This window comes from Carassius auratus, chromosome 3, assembly GCF_003368295.1.
Source record: "Carassius auratus strain Wakin chromosome 3, ASM336829v1, whole genome shotgun sequence".
NCBI lineage: Eukaryota > Metazoa > Chordata > Actinopteri > Cypriniformes > Cyprinidae > Carassius > Carassius auratus.
In genome coordinates, this window is record NC_039245.1 from 19,746,723 (window position 1) to 19,765,743 (window position 19,021).

The window sequence follows — 19,021 nt, forward strand, 5'->3', positions numbered from 1 at the left end:
GTTCAGCTGAAGGCAACCCACAGTATGTGTGCAGTGCAGAACTGTGAAGGACATATTTCTAAGCATGTGTGCAGTGCACACTCTGTTCAACAGTATTGTTTAAAGGTTCGTTTCCCAAATAATTTTTGCAACTTGTGCATCAATAAAGCCTTTTAATTGGAAAGGCAATTAAACAAATAAATTAGTTGATCTAATTTTTACTTTAATTATAATGGGGGTTGGTTAGATGAAAAAAAAAAAAAAAAACAGCAATTAGTGAAATATTACAGTTAAAAGCAGCTTTTCTATTTGAATATATTTTAAAATTCCATTTATTCCTGTGATGCAAGGGTGGAAGTTCAGAATCACGTGATCCTTCAGAAACCATATGCATTATTTGAAATAGAAATCACTGGGACCATTCTTTTACTGTCATATGACTGCTTTGATCACACACACACACAAACAGTGTCATTAGATTAAATAAGCACTTAAATTCAAATCAAATCAAATAATCATTACAGGGAATGCACAGCATATCTCCAACACAAAGCATTTATTAAAATACAGAGATGCAGCTGGCAGGTCTTCCCTCTCCCCCTAGTGGATCAAGCATGTCTTGACATAATTCGCCAACAGCATGCCACCTCCACTTTTTAATTTTCATTAATACACTGAGGTGGCAGTAATACCCTAGAGCTCTGCTTTCAGCAATTATGGAAACTGAAAAGAAGACTACTTTATTGTGTTTACGTAGGTCCATATATAACACCAACAGGCATTAACACAGCAAGCACACAACATAGTAATTCGCTGTGGATGTAGAACAACAGAGATTCAGGACCCAGCATTCCAAAACAAATCCCAGTTAAGTAAAAAAAAAAAAAAAAAAAAGGTGGGAATGCCACGGGAATCTCAGATGCGCTATTTCTTGCCATACGTATACTGCACTTCAGCTTTGGGTTTGACGAGCAAAAGCCAGTTCCTGAAAGATGATCGCTGTTTGCTATTTAATAAAAGAAACATAAAAGGCGATGGCGCGTATATTTCTAACCGGTGATAAAAGCTACAAAGCTGTGATTACTCTGAACACAAGGCCAGCTCTGTGCTTTCGGTGAAAACCCAGGAGGTGGATGTCCTCCTCCTCCAGAGAGCCACACCACGCTCGCCTCTCTTCAATACTGAACTCAAGACATCATAGTTCCAGAACACCCTGCTTTAACAGATTCATTAAAACATTACTTAATATCTTTAAGCAGAAAACTATATTTGCCAAAGTCATTATCATTTGGCGCTATCAAGTGATCTTTTCTAGCTTTGGCAAGTTTCATCAAAAGGAATTCTCTTCGGTCCCTCCATTCCTTCAGCTCCTCGTCTCCATGTGCCAGCTTACAAAGCTCCTCCTCCGTGCAGGTGCCCATGAGGAACCTGGAGCGAACCCAAACCAATCCGTTAGTGACAGCGGTTAACCGCTAATGAGATATGAGTAGCGTTACACATTAGCGTTAGACTGACCGCTCGCAAACTCTGAAGGTTCCTGTGGGGAAGCGATACTGCCAGCAGTTCTGATCGTCTTCAGAGTTGAACACTCGTTCTTTGTGCTTCTCGGAGGTGATATGCTGCTGCCACTGCTTATCACTGTTGCAGTTCTTCCCACACAACCAGCAATGGTTGCCAGCCTGATAAAACAGCATGTAGACGTTAAGAGGAATGCATTCATTAAACTGACTGAACTGAAGATTTCAGTTGCTTTCAGAAAAGATGCAGCGAATTTCTGCAGAATTCTTACATATACACTTGATATACATCTATGATACATTATACACCTTCACAGATAAAGATTTTGAATATTTTTACTGAAACTGAAAGATTGAATACTTGTGAGAAACTCGAATAAAGTATGGGGTCTATGAAATTATTTAATGTTTTTGAAACAAATTTGATATTTCAATGTTAAAATAGAATTTTTTTACGTAAAGCTGAATTTTCTTCAGTGTCAAACGATCCTTCAGAAATCTTTCTAATATGCTGATTTGATGCTCTAGAAACATTTTTTATATTATCAATGGCGAAAACAGTTGTGCTACGTAACACTTTTGCGGACACTTTTTTTTTTTTTTTCAGGATTATTTGATAAATAGAAACTTCTAAAGAACAAAATGTATTGAAACAAATCTTTTGGTAACATTAAATCAAAAGAGACATGAAAAGCAAATAATGTCATTGCCAAATAAAAACGTCATAAACATTTCTGAATGACAGTAAATTTATAACAAATTTTTATAATACATTCTATTAGTAGTTTAAAAAAAGACTATGAACATTAAAATATAGATTAAAACTTTATAAATAATTTAAAATAGCTATGTACTACATAACATAGCAAATGTCTTTAGATGTATAATTAATGTGCCACACACACACCACCTCATGTTTGCTGTAATTTACTATTTAAAGTCCTATTTAAGTGAAAGATTTGCTCATGAATATTAATAGCATTGTGTGACATTTGGCCCAGTAGGCCAAACTCACTGCCTGAAATACAGATGATGTTGAGTTTGTGCTAATCAGTTGGTGTTCTAACATGATTCATGAATACTTCTAAAGTTACAACACAATGCTCCCAATAAGGTTACCAAGCAATTCCAGTATGACACAATTACTATTTCACTCACTGTACTCTATCTCATACATTTTACATACAGGACGTGTTTAGAGTTTAAACGGCTAGGAGCAGCACAACTTACTGGAACACATTGCAGAGGTGGAGATGCATTTTAAGTGGAGCTATTTTTATCTGAAACAACAAACTAAAAATATAAAGACGCAGCACAACTGAGAAAAACATGGAAATGTGCTGTTTTGCAATTTCCTTTCCTACATGCACAGGACACTCCAAGATTGCAAGCAATGTTGTGTCAGAGTAAGATGAGCGTGATAATGTGTGGAAATATGGATGCTGCTCAAGTTTTCATACCACTTCCTCAGCATAGTCCGTGGGCATATGAATCTGTTTGCCATTCTCTCGGGCACCGCTGCTGTTCTCCTCGCTCCAGCCCGGCTTCTGAGACTGCAGCCACATTTCATACAGCTGCTCCATGTCTGCAACTACATGCACACAAACAAGAACATAAGAGATGCATGTTAAATCGGTTACTATATCAGTAACTGTAAGCACTTAGCCACTTTACGATAAAGTTTTGAACACAAACTGATTATTTGATCCAGATCAAAACCAAGATTGGATTGTGTGATCAAATGCATTTTCAGAATCCCGATTAGAAACCATCCGACAGATGAAAATCTAAATCTAATTACTTTTGAACTACTGGCCATGGGTGATAACACGAGTTAATCTACTGAAGTATTTTAGAACTAGGCTTAAGCCTAGTCCAAGACTAAAATGCATGTCTGAGCTATTTTGTCTCAAGATGCACACCAGTTATGTTTTTTTTTTCTTGTCTTGTAAAAGATAATTAAATGCCCTCATTGAACTATGTGACCATGAAACCAGGCCGATATCTAGACTTTGCATAATAGGAATTAAGTTTAAAATAAAATGACAATTAAAATAGAAAACCAAAATTGTAATAATGTTCCACAACATTACCGTTTTAACTGTATTTTTGATCAAATCAATGTCGCCTTGATGACCATAAAAAGACTTCTTTCATAAACACTATAAAAAAAACGTCTTACTGACCACAAGCTTGAAGAGTACTGTATGTATAAGCTCACAGTCACTGGGCTGTTGTTAATACTGACTGACGCCAACAGAACAGGAAAGTTGTTCAGGATGAAGAGCAAGTCAGACTATCTTGATTAAATATTACTTTAAACAAACAAACATTGTACATCATAATAATGTTCACTGTATTGATTTGTTGTCATCTGAAAACAATGACTAATAAAGATAAACTAAAGCAAAAGTTAAACACTGAACATGACTCTGTAATCAAACGAAACAGAATGTGTACATTGTCATGCACTCAAAGGCAAAGTGAACTTACTATTGTTTTCTTTCATGAAGGTCCATAGATCTCTCTCCTCCGGACTGTGAGCAAAAGAGCAGATTCCAATGTACTGACACTTTTTGCCAGCTGCCACATGCAAACAAATCTGCAAACATGCAGGAACAACTATTATTATCAAGAGACAGTGGTGATATTATGAACCACCAATATCTTCTTATATAGAAAACAATGGCCAGGTTTTTTTTTTGTTGCATGAAATAAAAATACACTTACTTCAAACTGAGCAGGAATAGGCTTTTTTGTTGGGAGAGGTCGAACTGTAGTCCACTTTTTCCGTTCAATAGAACTAACCAGAACCACCCGTCTCTCTTTAGACCAACTGCTCAACAGAAAGTGACAAATTATGAGATATTATTAGAATACTACACTTAAATCATAGTTTTGTTAAAGGATGTTCACCAAAAATTCAGTCATCATTTATTCAAATGGTCTGAATAATAAAGAGACATTTTTGAAGAATGTACTGGCCATTTTTACCTATAAAATGAAAGTGGATTCACGTTATTCCATTCACTTTCACAATCACTTCTTTATTGTTCCACGAAAAAAGGTTGTGTGGGTTTGATAGAAAATTTGAGTAAATGATGACAGAATTTTCATTTTTGGATACATAGGAGCAGGACTCACGGGTGCCGGGCCTTTGCACTGCAATACTTCCTGTTTTTGTCTGCCTCGATGACTTGGCCGTTCCTCCAACACTGAGCACATACAAACTGCATCTTCAGGTTAGCTGGACCAAATCTGCGCAGGGCTGGTGGAAGCTCCTATGGGATTGGCATAATAATGCCATTAGACTTCTCTCGCAGGTCTATACTATCCATCAGTATGCATGTATAAATTCTACCTGGGCATGAACAGCAGCATCCATATTACAATATTTCTGTGACTCCTGGACAATACCTTCATGTGTGATACCTGAAACAAACCAACACAACAGTTAAGTGTTTCCTATCAGCCTTCGTGACAGATAATCCACGAGTCCTGGGCAGCAGCTCACCTTTTTCACTCTGCATCATCCATACTTTGAGCTCGATGAGGCTGTGGGCATAAAAGCAGAGATCCTCTCGCTGGCAGCCGTACCGTACCTCATGCCTACACAGATCCATCTGGTAATGAGGGAAGTATGGACGGATTTTGGAGAACCTGACTGTTTTGTCCCTTAAATAGTGTACAAGGCACCTGAGAAATAAAAAGAAGTGTTAATTCTACTACTACTACTCCTAGGGCCAGGCAATATAGATTTAAAAAAATGTCATCCCTAAATGGATTTAAGCAAAAATATTTTAACCAGTAAAAATAATGACTCCTAATTCAGGTCAGGTGACAAGGCTGCTAGTCACTTTCGGAAAAAAAAGTGCTAGCTGAGAGGAGTTTCGTCTAAAGGAGTTACAGCAAAGCTGACTAAAGTGTTTGATGATAGATAATTTCAACGAACTTGAAGAACCCGTGATATCGTAAAAGCGAAAAAAAAAAAAAAAAGATTAAACTTTTCCATGGAACCTTGCTGAAGCAGCATGTTACAGTTGTGAGGGTTAAGCTCCCTGTATTGCTTGTAATCACAACAACAAAGTTTGTCAGACGTCTACATTGTCAGTGTTATCTGCTTTTGCCAAAAAAAAAAAAACGACTGTTGGCGTATGTATACACACACACACACACACACTTTCAATGAACTTTAATTTTGTATGTTACCTTTTTTATTTTCTCTGAAATGGCTTCAATGGGTCAGAAACCATCACATACTTAATGTCAAATTAAAATCTTAATAAAATGTAATATATTTTATTTGAATTATCATTTAAAAAAAAAAAAAACAGTTTGAGTTAGTATTTTTATCCTTAATAGCATATTACTATTTTATTACATAATAATAAACTAATTATTTTAATAGCATACTTATTTGTATAATATTAATAATTGATCTTTTTAATAGAATATTATTTACTGAAATAGTCTACTTCGTAAGACTCTCATACAAGTCATGACAATGTGTGGGTGTGACGCTGACCTACTGACAACAAAAAGACACTGAATATATCGCCCAGCCCTGATCTGGAGCGATACAGTCATTAATTCAGACCAATGACATTCACTGCAAAGCATGAATCTGCACATGTAGTGTCTGGACAAGTCTTCACAAGAAGAGATGCTTACTTCTTTTCCTCAAACACATGCTTTGTCACTGGGTGAGAGCATAGACCGGGGTTGTCCTTACTGGTTTTGCTGATTATTCGGGGTTTGTGATCAAAGCACACCTACAGACCAAGTCACACATGTTGTTAGGTATTTATACAGATTCTTCCATACAAATCCATTCCTTTGAAAACCAGTCATTCCAGTTCAATGACGCAATGAGAAGGTGTGTTAAAGACAGTCAGCTGCTAAAAAACTAATCTAGAACAGGAAAAAGGGCTTACTCATAAACATGATTTATTTTAGCCAGCTGACCTTCAGGTGTATCATGGATTAGTTATTAATTCAAAGCAATAATAAGCAAACCATTAAAAACAATGGCACACTTTACCTCACAGAGGAACATAAATATCCCATGGTGCTCCTGTAAGATTTTGGGCACTGTCAAAATGAGCTTAGGTTTAGACCCATAAGGATCACACAGATTTTCCCTGCAGATGAAGCCTTTGCGTTCTAACGTCCACACGTCAATTTCCTCTTGGCAATAAGCAAAGGTACAATGGCCAAGATACCGGCATTCTTGTCCCATCGCCACATCTAGAAAGCAGAATTTGAGTATTTTAGTAAATCTGTGATACCATAAAATAAATTCTCAAAGGAGATCACTGCAATTACCTTTGCAAATATAATAAGGCCCCATGTACTGGTTTTTTGTGGGTCTTGGGCGAATAAGCTTCCATGTTGGAAGTTCAGAATGTTTGCTTCTTCCCAAAAGCAAATCTTTTTTGCATTTGTGGTCCTCTGGATGGTAAGCGTAATCCAGCACTCCAGGTCCTGGAAACACATTTAGAAGATAAAGAACCTTATGCAAAACCTCAATGTTTGCGTCGTTAAACATCATACTCTGGAAGCGCTGCCTAGCAAACATTCCTGCATGACTGCAGCTTACCAGTTTTAATGTAGCAAGAGGAACAGGCCTGTTTGAATTCATGGGTATCAGCAAGTGGGTTCTTGGCAAGGTCTAGCTGCGGTGGATAATCCTGCACAAATGTCCCATCGGATGTGTAGAAACCCATGCCGATAGGTGGAATGGTTGACACTGACATGTCACTATTACTCATCTGAAAAAGCAAATGACTAAGGTTAACAAAACAGCACAGCTGAATAATCAGGACAATGTTTATCATATTGATGTAAATTAACTCTTACCGACATAAAATGATGCTGGCTAAATGGTTTATCTCGTCCTTATGGAATAAAAAATAAATAAAAATTACAAATGAGCAAAAAAAAAAAAAAAGAAAAGAAAAAAGAAAACCCCTAGTAGCCGCAGGTTCCCAAACTAACATTTGTCAAGAGCCAAATTTGATAATTACATTTAAAAAGCACTACACAGCACCTACAATATAATACATTAAGTTGCAATGAATGAGGCAATTCATCACTAATATTCCAGGAAACATTCAATAATTTTACACTAAGGGGTTACATATATTTTTGGCTGGTACATTATCCTAATTCACTCAGCATTTTAAGTTAAGGCAAATTACTAATTTTGGACCCTGGTTAAACCAGAACAATTGTACCAGGAACTTTTTTTTTTTTTTGCAGGAACATTTTTCCCCGCACACCTTTAGCTTTCTGCATTTCCACTGTGGTCAAAAGTACTGTGAAGATTAGGCAAATAGTCTGGTAATGTAAGTCTGCCCGTGTTTCACAATAATAAGTATGCAAAATTCGGACTTGCATTCTCGGTAGTTCGGACTTTGCGAGTTTGACTCGTGAGTGTGATCTCCCGCAGACGAGACGTTTTCATTAAAACATATTAATAGCTGCAAAAATGAAGTTCAGGGAAATGTGTAACTTTAGGCCTATATAGCCTACATTTCAGTGAAACTAAATATTATATTCACTGTAAGTCGCTTTGGATAAAAGTGTCTGCTAAATGCACACATTTTTATTTAATATCAAACAGTATTGCCTTTTAATCTTTAATATATTAATAGATTAATCGAATAAAGTCAAAAGAGTACATGTTAGATTTTCCAAAACAAATTATGTTTTATGTTTAACCACTAAAGAGACATCAGAGCCAGTGGCTATGTCAGAAGGACTAGCCAAGTCAAGACTGCTCTCGTCGGTAAACATGATAACTGAGCTCCCGCAGATCGTCTCCGAAATCGGCAAAACACATTTTCAAATAGGCGCTGGCTTTATAAATAAACCACTTATTTGAGTTTTAAACAAACACATTCTCGCCTGAATTACTTTTAAAACTACATTTCATGACACAATAACAGTAATATTTTGAAAATCATCCAAATAATTGGTGCGTGAACTCAACCAATCAGCATGTCTAGCGCCCAAGTCCCACCCGCTCGCAAACAGGGACTTTCTGAGGGGCAATTTTTTACCCGGAACTTTATTTAGATCCTGGTTCCTTTGGTGGAAACACACGGAGTACCAGCCCAAAGTCCCTAGTTCCTGGGTAAAATTCCAGCGGTGGAAACGTGGCTACTGTATGCAACCCCTAGCATATATACAAAAACCAAAGTAAATTTTGGGATTAAGATGAGATGAGTCATGAGCAACGCACCTGTCGGAGACTCTGAAATTGACAAACTATCCAATGAATCCAGAGGTGAAGAAAATGTGTCCAGACCAAGAGAATACGATGAAATTGAATTGTGATACGGTGCGGGCAAACTGACTGTGCATTGTGGAGCCATACTCAAAAACGGATGGCCCAGGTGAGAAGGCATGAGCAAAGAACTCTGTATCGAACTACTGACGGCAATACTGGTTGGTAAAGGAATAGGTCCCTCCACTGTGGGAATATCCTGGGTGAAAAGAAAAAAGACAAACATTAACATGATCTCTTGTATGCACTCAAAAAGAGATGAAGAAATGTGGTCCTCCTCAAGCTTACCAAAGAGGACTCAGAAGGACTTGCTCTGTCCAACAGCTCATCCAGTTCATCCCCGAAAATATCTGTATCATAGTCCAAGTGGGTGTCTGGTACTGTGTAAGAGTCATTAAGCCTGGTTCCATTATGTACGGGCATGGGAACAGGCTCTGGATTATTGGTCTCAACTGGGACGACCGTTGGCGAGTTGACACTGACAAGAGGCTTAGACTCTACTTCTTCCATCTTGCTTACTGTAGAACACTCTTGTACCGGGCCGCCCATACCCTGCATATACTGGCCCACTTCTGTGGAGACAAGAAGGCGTTCTTGAGCTGACTTATTTGAAGATGTATTATATATATTGTAGGGTTGGGTGATGTCTACCAAATTGCCATTGAGCAATGTCTGCAGTGAAACCTCACAATGAAAGTGAAAAGTGAAAGTCGTGACATTTGCCAAGTATGGAAGCCCATACTCGGAATTGGTGCTCTGCATTTAACCCATCCAAGTGCGCACACACAGCAGTGAGAAGTGAACAGACCAACCCTAATGCATTAGCGCTCCGAAGTCTGTTTTTTTAAATGCTTTTGAATGAAGATCAAAACAAAAAAGCGGTCACTAATTAGAAGTACAAAACGAGGATTTGAAAAGATTGTCAGAGGATTTCGATATAAGCCAAGAGAAGACTGGCTTTCCTTTGCTATATTAAGGAAACTTTGCTCCTGTTAACAAATGTTTGTTTTCACGAGACTCACTGGTGCATGCGCAGATCTGACATCGATATGTCAAGCTCCCAGAACTGCTTCTGTCTACAACTGTTGGTGCAAGCTAAATTAAAGTGATTATTACTTTTAAATATGGATTTTTTATTTTTTTTTATACAAAAACAATTCGCTACATGAGGCCTTGTTCACCCCCAGGAGCCGTGTGAGACACTTTTTATTTAAATCATTTTGGACTGATGCATGCAACACTCGCTGAGTGCCATTAAACAGCTTGAAAGATCAAAGACGATTTGAAATATAACTCAGAATGGGTTCGTCTAAAAGAAGAAAGTCGTATAAACCTAGGATGACTCGAGGGCAAGTAATTTATAGGGTAATTTTCAACTCTTTAACGTCCTTAAAAAAAAAATACAAATGTAAAAATAAAAAAAAACTGTGACACCTACACTTTTGAACAGTAATATACATTTCTCATGGTGGTATACACTGACTTACCCGTTTCAATATGCTCTACGGAGGCAGAGCTCGGAGAATGCTGTAAAAAAAAAAAAAAAAAAAAAAAAAAAAAAAAAAAAAAAGAAAGATTTGAATGAAACTCATTATTACATTCATTATTTTTAAACACACACATATCCAGCATCTTACCTTATCATTACCGGCTCCTGACAGACTTGAACAGGGCAAAACATTTAAGGCAGGCTGATTTCAGAAAAAAAAAAAAAAAAAAGAGACTGGTCAAATAATTACACAGATTATAAGCTTTATTTTCCCCAGCTTAGAACCAATTATTCTAAATTAATACTTTTTTTCCCCAATTAGCTAGAAAGTAGCTAGCCTATTTGTTTTGTTTTTTACCTTGCTTCTGACATAAGCCTTACGGATTTTCAACCCCAACATTTTGGCAAGTTCCTGGGTCATTTCAATCACACGAGTATCCTACAAGGCAAATGAAACATGATGAAGAACCAAGGAATACAAAAAGGCTTGATTAAAAGCTAAGAGTTAAGTGCTCTGACCTGAGGCACTGCCATGGAGCATTTAGCAACCACCTCATAAGCCTCTTGATGTCTTCCCATTTCTTTTAGACATCGAGCCTTCCGGTAAAGCGCTCTGTAGTTGGTTTCATTGAGTTGAAGAGCTTTTTCAGAGTCCTCTAGAGCTTGATCGTGCAGTCCCTGTATCAATAACCACAAACACATTACAGTGAATTAAAAAACTATGCAGCATAAGCAGTCATCAAACACCGCATGGAAATACACTGTTTACTTGTATAATTAAATTCAAAAGCTTGTTTTAATATTTTAGGGCGTATTCTATTATTCTCCGCAATGCTGCATTCATTTGATCAAAAATACAGTAAAAAAGGAGATAACTACACTTTAAAATATCAGTTTTCTACTCCAATATATTTTCAAATGTAATTTATTCTTGGTAAATTCTTGGAGTTGGTAAAACTGAATTTTCAGTCTTCAGTGTCACATGCTGCTTCAGAAATCATCTGAATATTCTGATTTGAAGCTCAAGAAACATTTCTTATTGTTATCAATGTTAAAAAATGCTTAATATTTTTGTGGAAACTGTGATACATGCTTGTAGGATTCTTTAATGAATAAAAAAAGTTGAAAATAAATGGTTTTGTAAAAATTATAAATACCCTTGCTGTCATTTTTGACCAACTTTACACATCCAGTTGAATGTGGATTCTTACAATGTTCAAGTAGGATGCAGCACGGTTCGCAAAAAGCTTCTCCTTCAGGTCTTGAGAGATGATGATGTCCTCTGATTCTGCATACTCCGCTATGTTTAAGGCCTCTGTGTATAATTCAACAGATCGCGTCCATTCGCCTTCAAGGAACACATCATTTCCCTCACCAAACAGATTCCTCACCAAACTCTGGATGAACACCTGGAGGAAAAAATCAATTCATAATGTAAATATCTAATCCACAACTGTGATCAGTGCTGGATTGATGGTGAGTGGAAACCACATACCTCATACTGCTCTTGAGGGCCAGGAAAAGGCAGGGTAGACCTACGATAAAAAAAAAAAAAATTGAAACCATTAAAACACAGGTGCGCAGAACGTGAGCGATGACAGATTTGTGGGGAATCAACATGTCATGAATTAGAGAGGTTGGGTGACCAAGCAGGGTCTAATTTGCATTCCTGAAAATGTTTGAACAGCAACCAAATTCTTTTCATGGGACAGAAATAAAACATAAGAGGATGAAGTCAGTCTGAAACTATTTCTCCGTTTGCCTCTATAACACAAACTGAAGCCACTTCAGTCATCTCTTCATGATCAAAACTTGAAGTTCACAGGTTTACTTACTGAATGAACTGCAAGCCCTTCTGAATGTCCTGCCATCGGCTGCTTCGCTCCTGGCCTGTGGCTGACATCTTCCTATTTGCTTGTAGGACTTTACTGCAGTCAACACCTATGATTTATATAAATATACAGGCCTACAGAAATCAGACAGATACATTGACTTGACATAGATTTGCCTAAGTAACACGTATTGACACGTGTCATATTGCGAAATAGGAATAGGAAAAGTACTGGGAAAGTATTTGCATTCTGCTCTGTTTAAAAATTTAAAAAAAGCAATGATTTCTCAACAGTGGTGGGATGCTCGACTTTTCTTCGTGTAACCTGGTTCTTCAGAACAGTTTGTTCCAAAGAACCGATTCGGTGATTGAACCAGGGATCCTACACATTTTCCATCCAAAAATATATACATCAACAAATTACCAAACCTCTCAGTATATTTTCAGACCATATTTAACAAATGGTTAATAGAAAATTATTTTCAGCTTCATATTTGGTATATAGCACAGACATATGTGAATAGTTATATTTATTTATTGATTTATTTATTGAAGTGATAACATACAAAGCCCCTAAAAAAAAAAAAAAAACAGACTTTTGCACGCACAAACTTTTTATGCCTTCAAGAAAATATTGAGATGCACATGGGAATTTTTGTGTGTGCTTAATCATTACAATTTTTAGTTTTATATATACTATAACTTATTTACTTTATGTGTCACTGCCATCTTACCATGAAGAAATTTAGTTTACATGGAGGCACAGGAATTAATGGAGATATTTTTGCTCAAAATGTGGCTTTTCTTAGGGTGGTACACCTCTAAAATCAAGGCCTAATGTCCAATTTAATGCATCCTTTGTAGCCAAGGAGAAACAATGACATGAGTCATGACATGGGCTGATGGAAAAATACAGCTGTGTGCATTGTCCTATTTGCCAAGTTCAAGGAAGACTGGTACGGTAAAAGTGTGCAAAATTTGGCTCTTTAGGGCAGTACATCATATTTCAAGGCCTTATGTCTGCTTAAATGCATAGCCTACTCTGTGGCGACCAAAATAAAACAACACCTCGAAATGTGTTGATGGCGCATTAAGTGGCTCAGTTTGCATCTTCCAATATGCTAAGTTTATTGGTTTCTCATGCACACACAAGTTTATACATTTTTTATTTTTTTTTACCTTTTACGGTGCTAAAAACATCATGAAGAAAACCCCAAGATGCCTATAACCTGCATTTCTGCATAATGAAAATGTATTTATTTATGATTTAACGCCATGTCAGCAGCAGTCAGCATCTTCATGGCAAGAGGAAACATTTCAAGTTTACAATTTAGTCATATATATCATGTCCTGCATAATGAAAAAGTGCACCTTGAATTAATTCAGTCGTGTTTGACAATCACTAAAGAAATCACTAAACACCTGTCATGAAAACACACTTCTTCTATGATAAGTATATTTTCATTACATTCTTAATTTTCTAACATAAAAATCTAAATGGGGGGGCAAAAGTCTGGAAATTGACTTTTTTTTCCCATACTCTCTGCATTCTTATTTCCCGTACAAATTCAATATATTTCCAAACTGCGTAGGAACCCTGTGATTAACGATGATGTAAAAACGTGTCATTCTCAAATACGCATTTGATAATACACGTTACTGTTTATTTGATCTTTAGTTCGTTTCTTGCAACAACAATTCAACTTAGAAAGTAAATTAAATATAAATCTAAAGTATTTATAATGTAAAGAACGCTCAAATAAATTCAAAGATCTGGATTATTGTAAAGAGGTTCTCACTATCAATTCATCCATCGGTTCTCGGCCTATTTTAACTTACAAGCCCGACTCACTTCAGTGTTTGATCAGTCGTTCTGTTCAGGTTTTTTCCAAACTGATTCATTCAAACTATCCGACAGAAAATAATGCTTCACTTCCAAATCGGACACCGCTGTATTGCATTTCTGACAACACGCGGTAAACCAGTAAGGGACGCAGTATAAAATAACTTACTTCCTTAACTTTGGTCCCCTTGGAGGCAGTCAAGGGAAATTCACCAAAAAGAGGCGTCTCATATTTGTTGATGTAACGTTAGCCAGAGAAACTTCTAGCATAGTTCATAAAGATAGCTTCTGTAATAAAGAAACACTAATTAAGTGTGTCTCAAACTGAAGTGAGCCGGGGATCCTAACGTTTGTTCGAGCGCGCATTTGACGCACTGTCCACAAAAAGGAGCTCTCTTATCTTTGAAACATAAACAATGTATATCCAAATGTTTTCACAAACTGCCTATGCCAGTGGGCTTTTTTTTGCTGCAAGACTTGCACCGAGACTCTGACCTTTTTATCCGTGAAACCAGGAACACGTAGGTCTTGTGTGCTAGCCAAATGGTTGGTCATACAAACTCTTGTGTGAACAGTCGTTAGGTAAACTAGCATGGTAACGTTAGCATTTTTACCGCGCACGTCTGCCCACCCACATCAGTTTAACAGCGGCCACGCGAGCATTTGTACGTGAAAAAAAATCGATGTATTACTACCATAAAAAACACTCACCGTAAGTAGATCAGTGTTCAGCGGAAAAGAGAGCGCTCCATAAAATCGCTAATGTTTTAATGTGTTCGTCAGTCCTGTCTCTTCTATGGGCAACGTGATCCTCGGTTGCCAGGTTGTTGCAACAAAACCCTCCCAATTGCTACTCATATCAAGCCCATTCGCGTTTCGAGGGGTTTCCCTGGTAAAAAAAAATAGCGGGGATCCTCCAGTAAAATTCACATTCCAGGGGATAAATATCAAGATTGGGCTCGCTTCAACCCGCAGTAATAGTGTTGAGTTAGCCCAATACTGGAGAAAATACTGCGGGAAAACCACGGACTTGGCAACACTGTCGTGACGTCTTGTTCACTTTTTCAGTAAGTAGCTGAAGATGGTTACAGACAGTGCCCTCTTCAGACGTACTCGAAAACCGCTGCGGTCATTTTCAAACTGATGGCAAGCTTAGTTTAAAATAAATAAATAAATATAGATAGATAGATAGATAGATAGATAGATAGATAGATAGATAGATAGATAGATAGATAGATAGATAGATAGATAGATAGATAGATAGATAGATAGATAGATAGATATAGGATTTTAACATGTATTTAATTTGCAATTAAGTAACTATGTACATTCATAAATACAATAACCATAGGATTTTAACATGTATTTAATTTGCAATTAAGTAACTATGTACATTCATAAATACAATAACCATATTATTTAACAGTGTAATGAACATCAGTAAATGAATGCGTCTTATGTGACGTTGAATAGGCTAATAGTAGTCTAGCTATTGCTATGCACATTCTAGTACAAAAAAAAAAAAAAACAATTCAAATACAAGTGAAACACCTGGAAAAAATAAATAAATATTCCTAAAAATCCTTCTTATAAATAGTCAGTGGTCTATTTTTATGGATTTTTAAACGTGCTTCTGCTTTGAATAATAAAATGGATATTGAATCTGCTTTTGCACAGATTGGCCAATACCACAAAGATGCTATTAAAACAAATTGAGTCAAAAAGTCAATATGTAATTTTTTTAAACAAAAATAAAAAACACGTAAAAAATAGATCTTGGTCACATGGACTGTCACTGGAGGTAAGGAAGTTGTTAAAACAATCTTAAATTAGTGGCTTTATTTCGCATCAAACACAAGACCGCTTTAAGCAAATATAAAAATGTATTAGTATGTAAATTAATTGTAATTCTATTTTTATACAATATAAATAGAACGTACTTAAAATACAAAGCGTTGGACAAACTATGCAAAAAAAACACAAAAAAACTATGCACTCTTTTCCGTCAAAATGTACCTGATGGAATCGCCCTGAACTCGTGCATCTTCGGGTGCGGGCTGCGTGGAAAGTTACAAAGAATGCGCTGCACACCACGCGCACTCAAAACGAACTTCCGCCAATGAGTTTTGAAGAACTCACGCGCCACTGAGAAGTTACCTGTGAGCACAATGACTGTGCTGTGTCACACATTCCTGCTCTTTACAGGTGATGCTGCTCACGTCTCATTTAACTATTCACTCACACTGCTTTCTTAAATCACATCCAGATTTATTATTTATTATTAGACTGGGTCGCTATAGACGCAGTGTTTGTGCGTGCGTTTGGACAATAGATTTTAAGTCATTCCATAAGTCCTGCAGACAGTTACAATAAATGACTATAAATGTATCATTTTTGGGCATATGGTAACATAACAACATAGCTTTATGAGACTATGGGAAATTGTTCTAAAAGTATGCAGCATAAAATGTTAAAAGTCTACTATATGAATAAATATAAATGTAAAGAAAAATTGGTTACACTATTATAAACCCCTTTGTTCTCCTTTTTACTCCTTTCAGTCAGTATGGCTTCCCTGCAGCCACAGACGTCTTCACGGAGCAGAAGGGGTTTGCTGGAGCTAGCTGGTGTGATCAAGTGCAGCATGGGACGATCAGCTTTATCTTATGTAAAGTATGGATGTTACTGTGGTCACGGGGGTCAAGGGTGGCCAAGAGACAGAGCAGACTGGTAAGACACTTGTCCATATCTGTGGCATTACCTCAGACATTCAGAAAAGGCTTATTTACTCCCAGCTCTCCCACACATAATATATGAAATTTTCCCTTAACCTCAGTTAAGGATATTACTGCAGTTCTTCATGACAGCGAATGACTGAACGAATGGTTGAACACGAATAACTGCTGATATTATTACACCACATTTGGGATTTCTGTGTCTAATCTTACTCAGCAGTTTATCTGTCTGAAATGTTCAGCGGCCCACCTTATATGACATCGCTCTGTATTTCTGCAAGTCTACTTGAATTATATGTTACATAATGAGAAAAAAAAAATGAAAACCAGACAGAACTGGGCTAGGTCCTCTGTGCCATTTCATTTACAGATAAGCTCAAGGTCATTTGTTCTTCTTTAGGTGTTGCCACAGACATGACTGCTGTTATGGGTATGCAGAATTCACAGGCTGTCAGACGAAAACATATAGTTATCTGTGAACTTGTGAAGAAAATGGGTCTGACTGTGGTATGATGTGTTATTTAGATATTAAACCGCCATATTTTCATTCTTTTAGAATCAGGTTTTACATTATAATAGCTTGGGGTCAAAATAAGAAAGAGGAAAAAGTCAGCAATCCTTAAAAGAGGAATGTGAACTTGTGGGAAAATATGACTATGAATGTTTTTGTTTAGTCTTTTCCTTCAGCTTCAGGAAGTAGTATTAATACAGGGTGTGAATTATAACAGATGGAAGACTTCAGGCTGAAAAGAGGCAGTGTTTTTACCAAACCACAAGATAGGAAACACTCAGTATATTGTTGAAGAAGCATGAAGTGATGGTTTTAGTGCATGGTTAAAATATGGTTTCCTTCACTGTATGCAAACTACTCATTTTACACAGCCGACAATTTTATGATTTATGTCTTCAATGCAGATGCGTTTAATGACAGATGTGCGAATATCCTTTGCCGATGTGACCGGGAAGCAGCCAGATGCCTCCGAGAGGCACCGTACAACCGAAATTATGCTCTGTGGCCAGATTTCCTCTGTGGATATCTTCGTCCTACCTGCCACATCTACTAATGTCATTTACTTGAAATTTGGCAAACAAATCTTTTTGAGCTTGTATTGTATGTTCGATGTTGATTACAGACTTCATTCTGTTCAAATGATTTCCATTTTCCACATATGTGTATTTTATATTTGCATAGCTGACTTTCGAAAGCGAATAGATTAAAACGTGCAAAATAATCACCATATTGCTCATTTCTTAGCTACGTAAATTCAGTCATGACATCAGAGCGTTTTCTGATTGGCACTGCAGAGAGAGTGGGGAGAGTTATTTAGTTATTAATGTAAATGTGTCATAAACAATAGGTAGAGTACTGTCAGGACCTCTGCATGCAGACACAATTTGCAAAATACATACAGCTGCTTTAGGAAAGGGGTCTCCACAGTCGGTCCTGCGGGTCGGGGTCCTGCAGAGTTTAGCTTCAACAGCAATTAAACATACCTGAACCAGCTAATCAGGGTCTTACCAGGCATGCTAGAAACTTCCAGGCAGGAGTGTTGAGGCAATCTGGAGCTAAACTCTGCAGGACGGTGGCCCTCCAGGACAGAGTGTGGACACCCCTAATTTAGGATGACTAAAAACAAGTCAAAACAACTTCACATAAAGATATTTCTTATTTGAATCCCCCTCATTAACAATGCCCCACCCCGATCATATGGCCTTGAAAAACTTGGATATGCATATGGAAGTGTGAAGTTATAAGAAAACCCTATGCCATAATTTATTTAAAATAGTACTTATAATAGTATAGACATATCACTTAAGACTTATAATAATTATACTTTATTTGGAATATTTATTCATTGCACGATGCACATTTCTTAATATTCTGCCAAAAATGTTTTAATATCACCATTAACAAGGACTGCATGATCTCTGTATAATAATCTTTGAATGGAAGATATTTAAAGTGCACCTAAAGTATACTTGCAATAGTTCCACTTTAGCACAATCTTATACACTTCAGTATATCTTTAGTCGGATCTCAGCCTGTTAATGTATTACTTGGCACAAAATAAATGTATTTAAATACATTTTTTCCCCACTAGGGTTATTTCTAAACCTGGAAAAAAAAATATGTTAATTAATAAAACCTTAATGGCCATTTTTATAATGAAAACAACATTTTCTAGTTATGCCAAGTTTTTAAGTATTTTAACCATGAAGGAATTACAAATATTATAATACCTTTTAAATACACTGTCATATAATTAATCTGAATACTTTCAAACTCTTATAACTTTGAAAGTCCCAACGGAAAGCTAGTGGGTTTTAATACACAG

General features: G+C 36.8%; 1 protein-coding gene and 1 long non-coding RNA gene across 6 annotated transcripts; one reads left to right on the forward strand and one right to left on the reverse strand.

The window, feature by feature from the left end:
* Nucleotides 1-388: 388 nt before the first annotated feature.
* LOC113049867 (zinc finger CCCH domain-containing protein 7A-like) lies at nucleotides 389-14,791 on the reverse strand. Of its 5 annotated transcripts, none has more exons than XM_026212573.1 (23): nucleotides 14,662-14,791; nucleotides 12,112-12,217; nucleotides 11,772-11,811; nucleotides 11,488-11,685; nucleotides 10,796-10,954; nucleotides 10,635-10,715; nucleotides 10,425-10,478; nucleotides 10,275-10,314; nucleotides 9,076-9,359; nucleotides 8,743-8,986; nucleotides 7,356-7,393; nucleotides 7,096-7,267; nucleotides 6,822-6,980; nucleotides 6,538-6,743; nucleotides 6,168-6,268; nucleotides 5,011-5,192; nucleotides 4,858-4,928; nucleotides 4,641-4,777; nucleotides 4,227-4,332; nucleotides 3,990-4,098; nucleotides 2,957-3,087; nucleotides 1,495-1,658; nucleotides 389-1,407 (listed from the first exon to the last, which is right to left on the reverse strand). In XM_026212573.1, the coding sequence occupies exons 2-23, from the start codon at nucleotides 12,177-12,179 to the stop codon at nucleotides 1,218-1,220; spliced, it is 2,934 nt and encodes a 977-aa protein (XP_026068358.1). In that variant the 5' UTR covers nucleotides 12,180-12,217; nucleotides 14,662-14,791; the 3' UTR covers nucleotides 389-1,217. The 5 variants fall into 5 exon arrangements, with proteins under 5 accessions (XP_026068358.1, XP_026068383.1, XP_026068367.1 ...); XM_026212598.1 differs by having other exon boundaries at nucleotides 12,112-12,242; nucleotides 14,662-14,779; XM_026212582.1 differs by lacking the exon at nucleotides 14,662-14,791 and adding an exon at nucleotides 14,446-14,576.
* Nucleotides 14,792-15,752: 961 nt separating this feature from the next.
* Nucleotides 15,753-18,698, forward strand: LOC113041888 (uncharacterized). The gene is made up of 3 exons (XR_003275478.1): nucleotides 15,753-16,155; nucleotides 16,512-16,680; nucleotides 17,601-18,698. It is a non-coding gene; the product is annotated as an uncharacterized LOC113041888 (long non-coding RNA).
* The last annotated feature ends 323 nt before the right edge of the window (nucleotides 18,699-19,021 follow it).

Excerpts from the sequence above, each read along its gene's own strand:
- LOC113049867 (XM_026212573.1), bottom strand. The coding sequence starts at position 12,179 with ATGTCAGCCACAGGCCAGGAGCGAAGCAGCCGATGGCAGGACATTCAG. Across the intron at positions 4,333-4,640 it reads AGTGCAAAGGCCCGGCACCC|TTGGTCTAAAGAGAGACGGG; the intron begins GTGAGTCCTGCT and ends TCTGTTGAGCAG. Across the intron at positions 1,659-2,956 it reads CGGACTATGCTGAGGAAGTG|GCTGGCAACCATTGCTGGTT; the intron begins GTATGAAAACTT and ends CTGTTTTATCAG.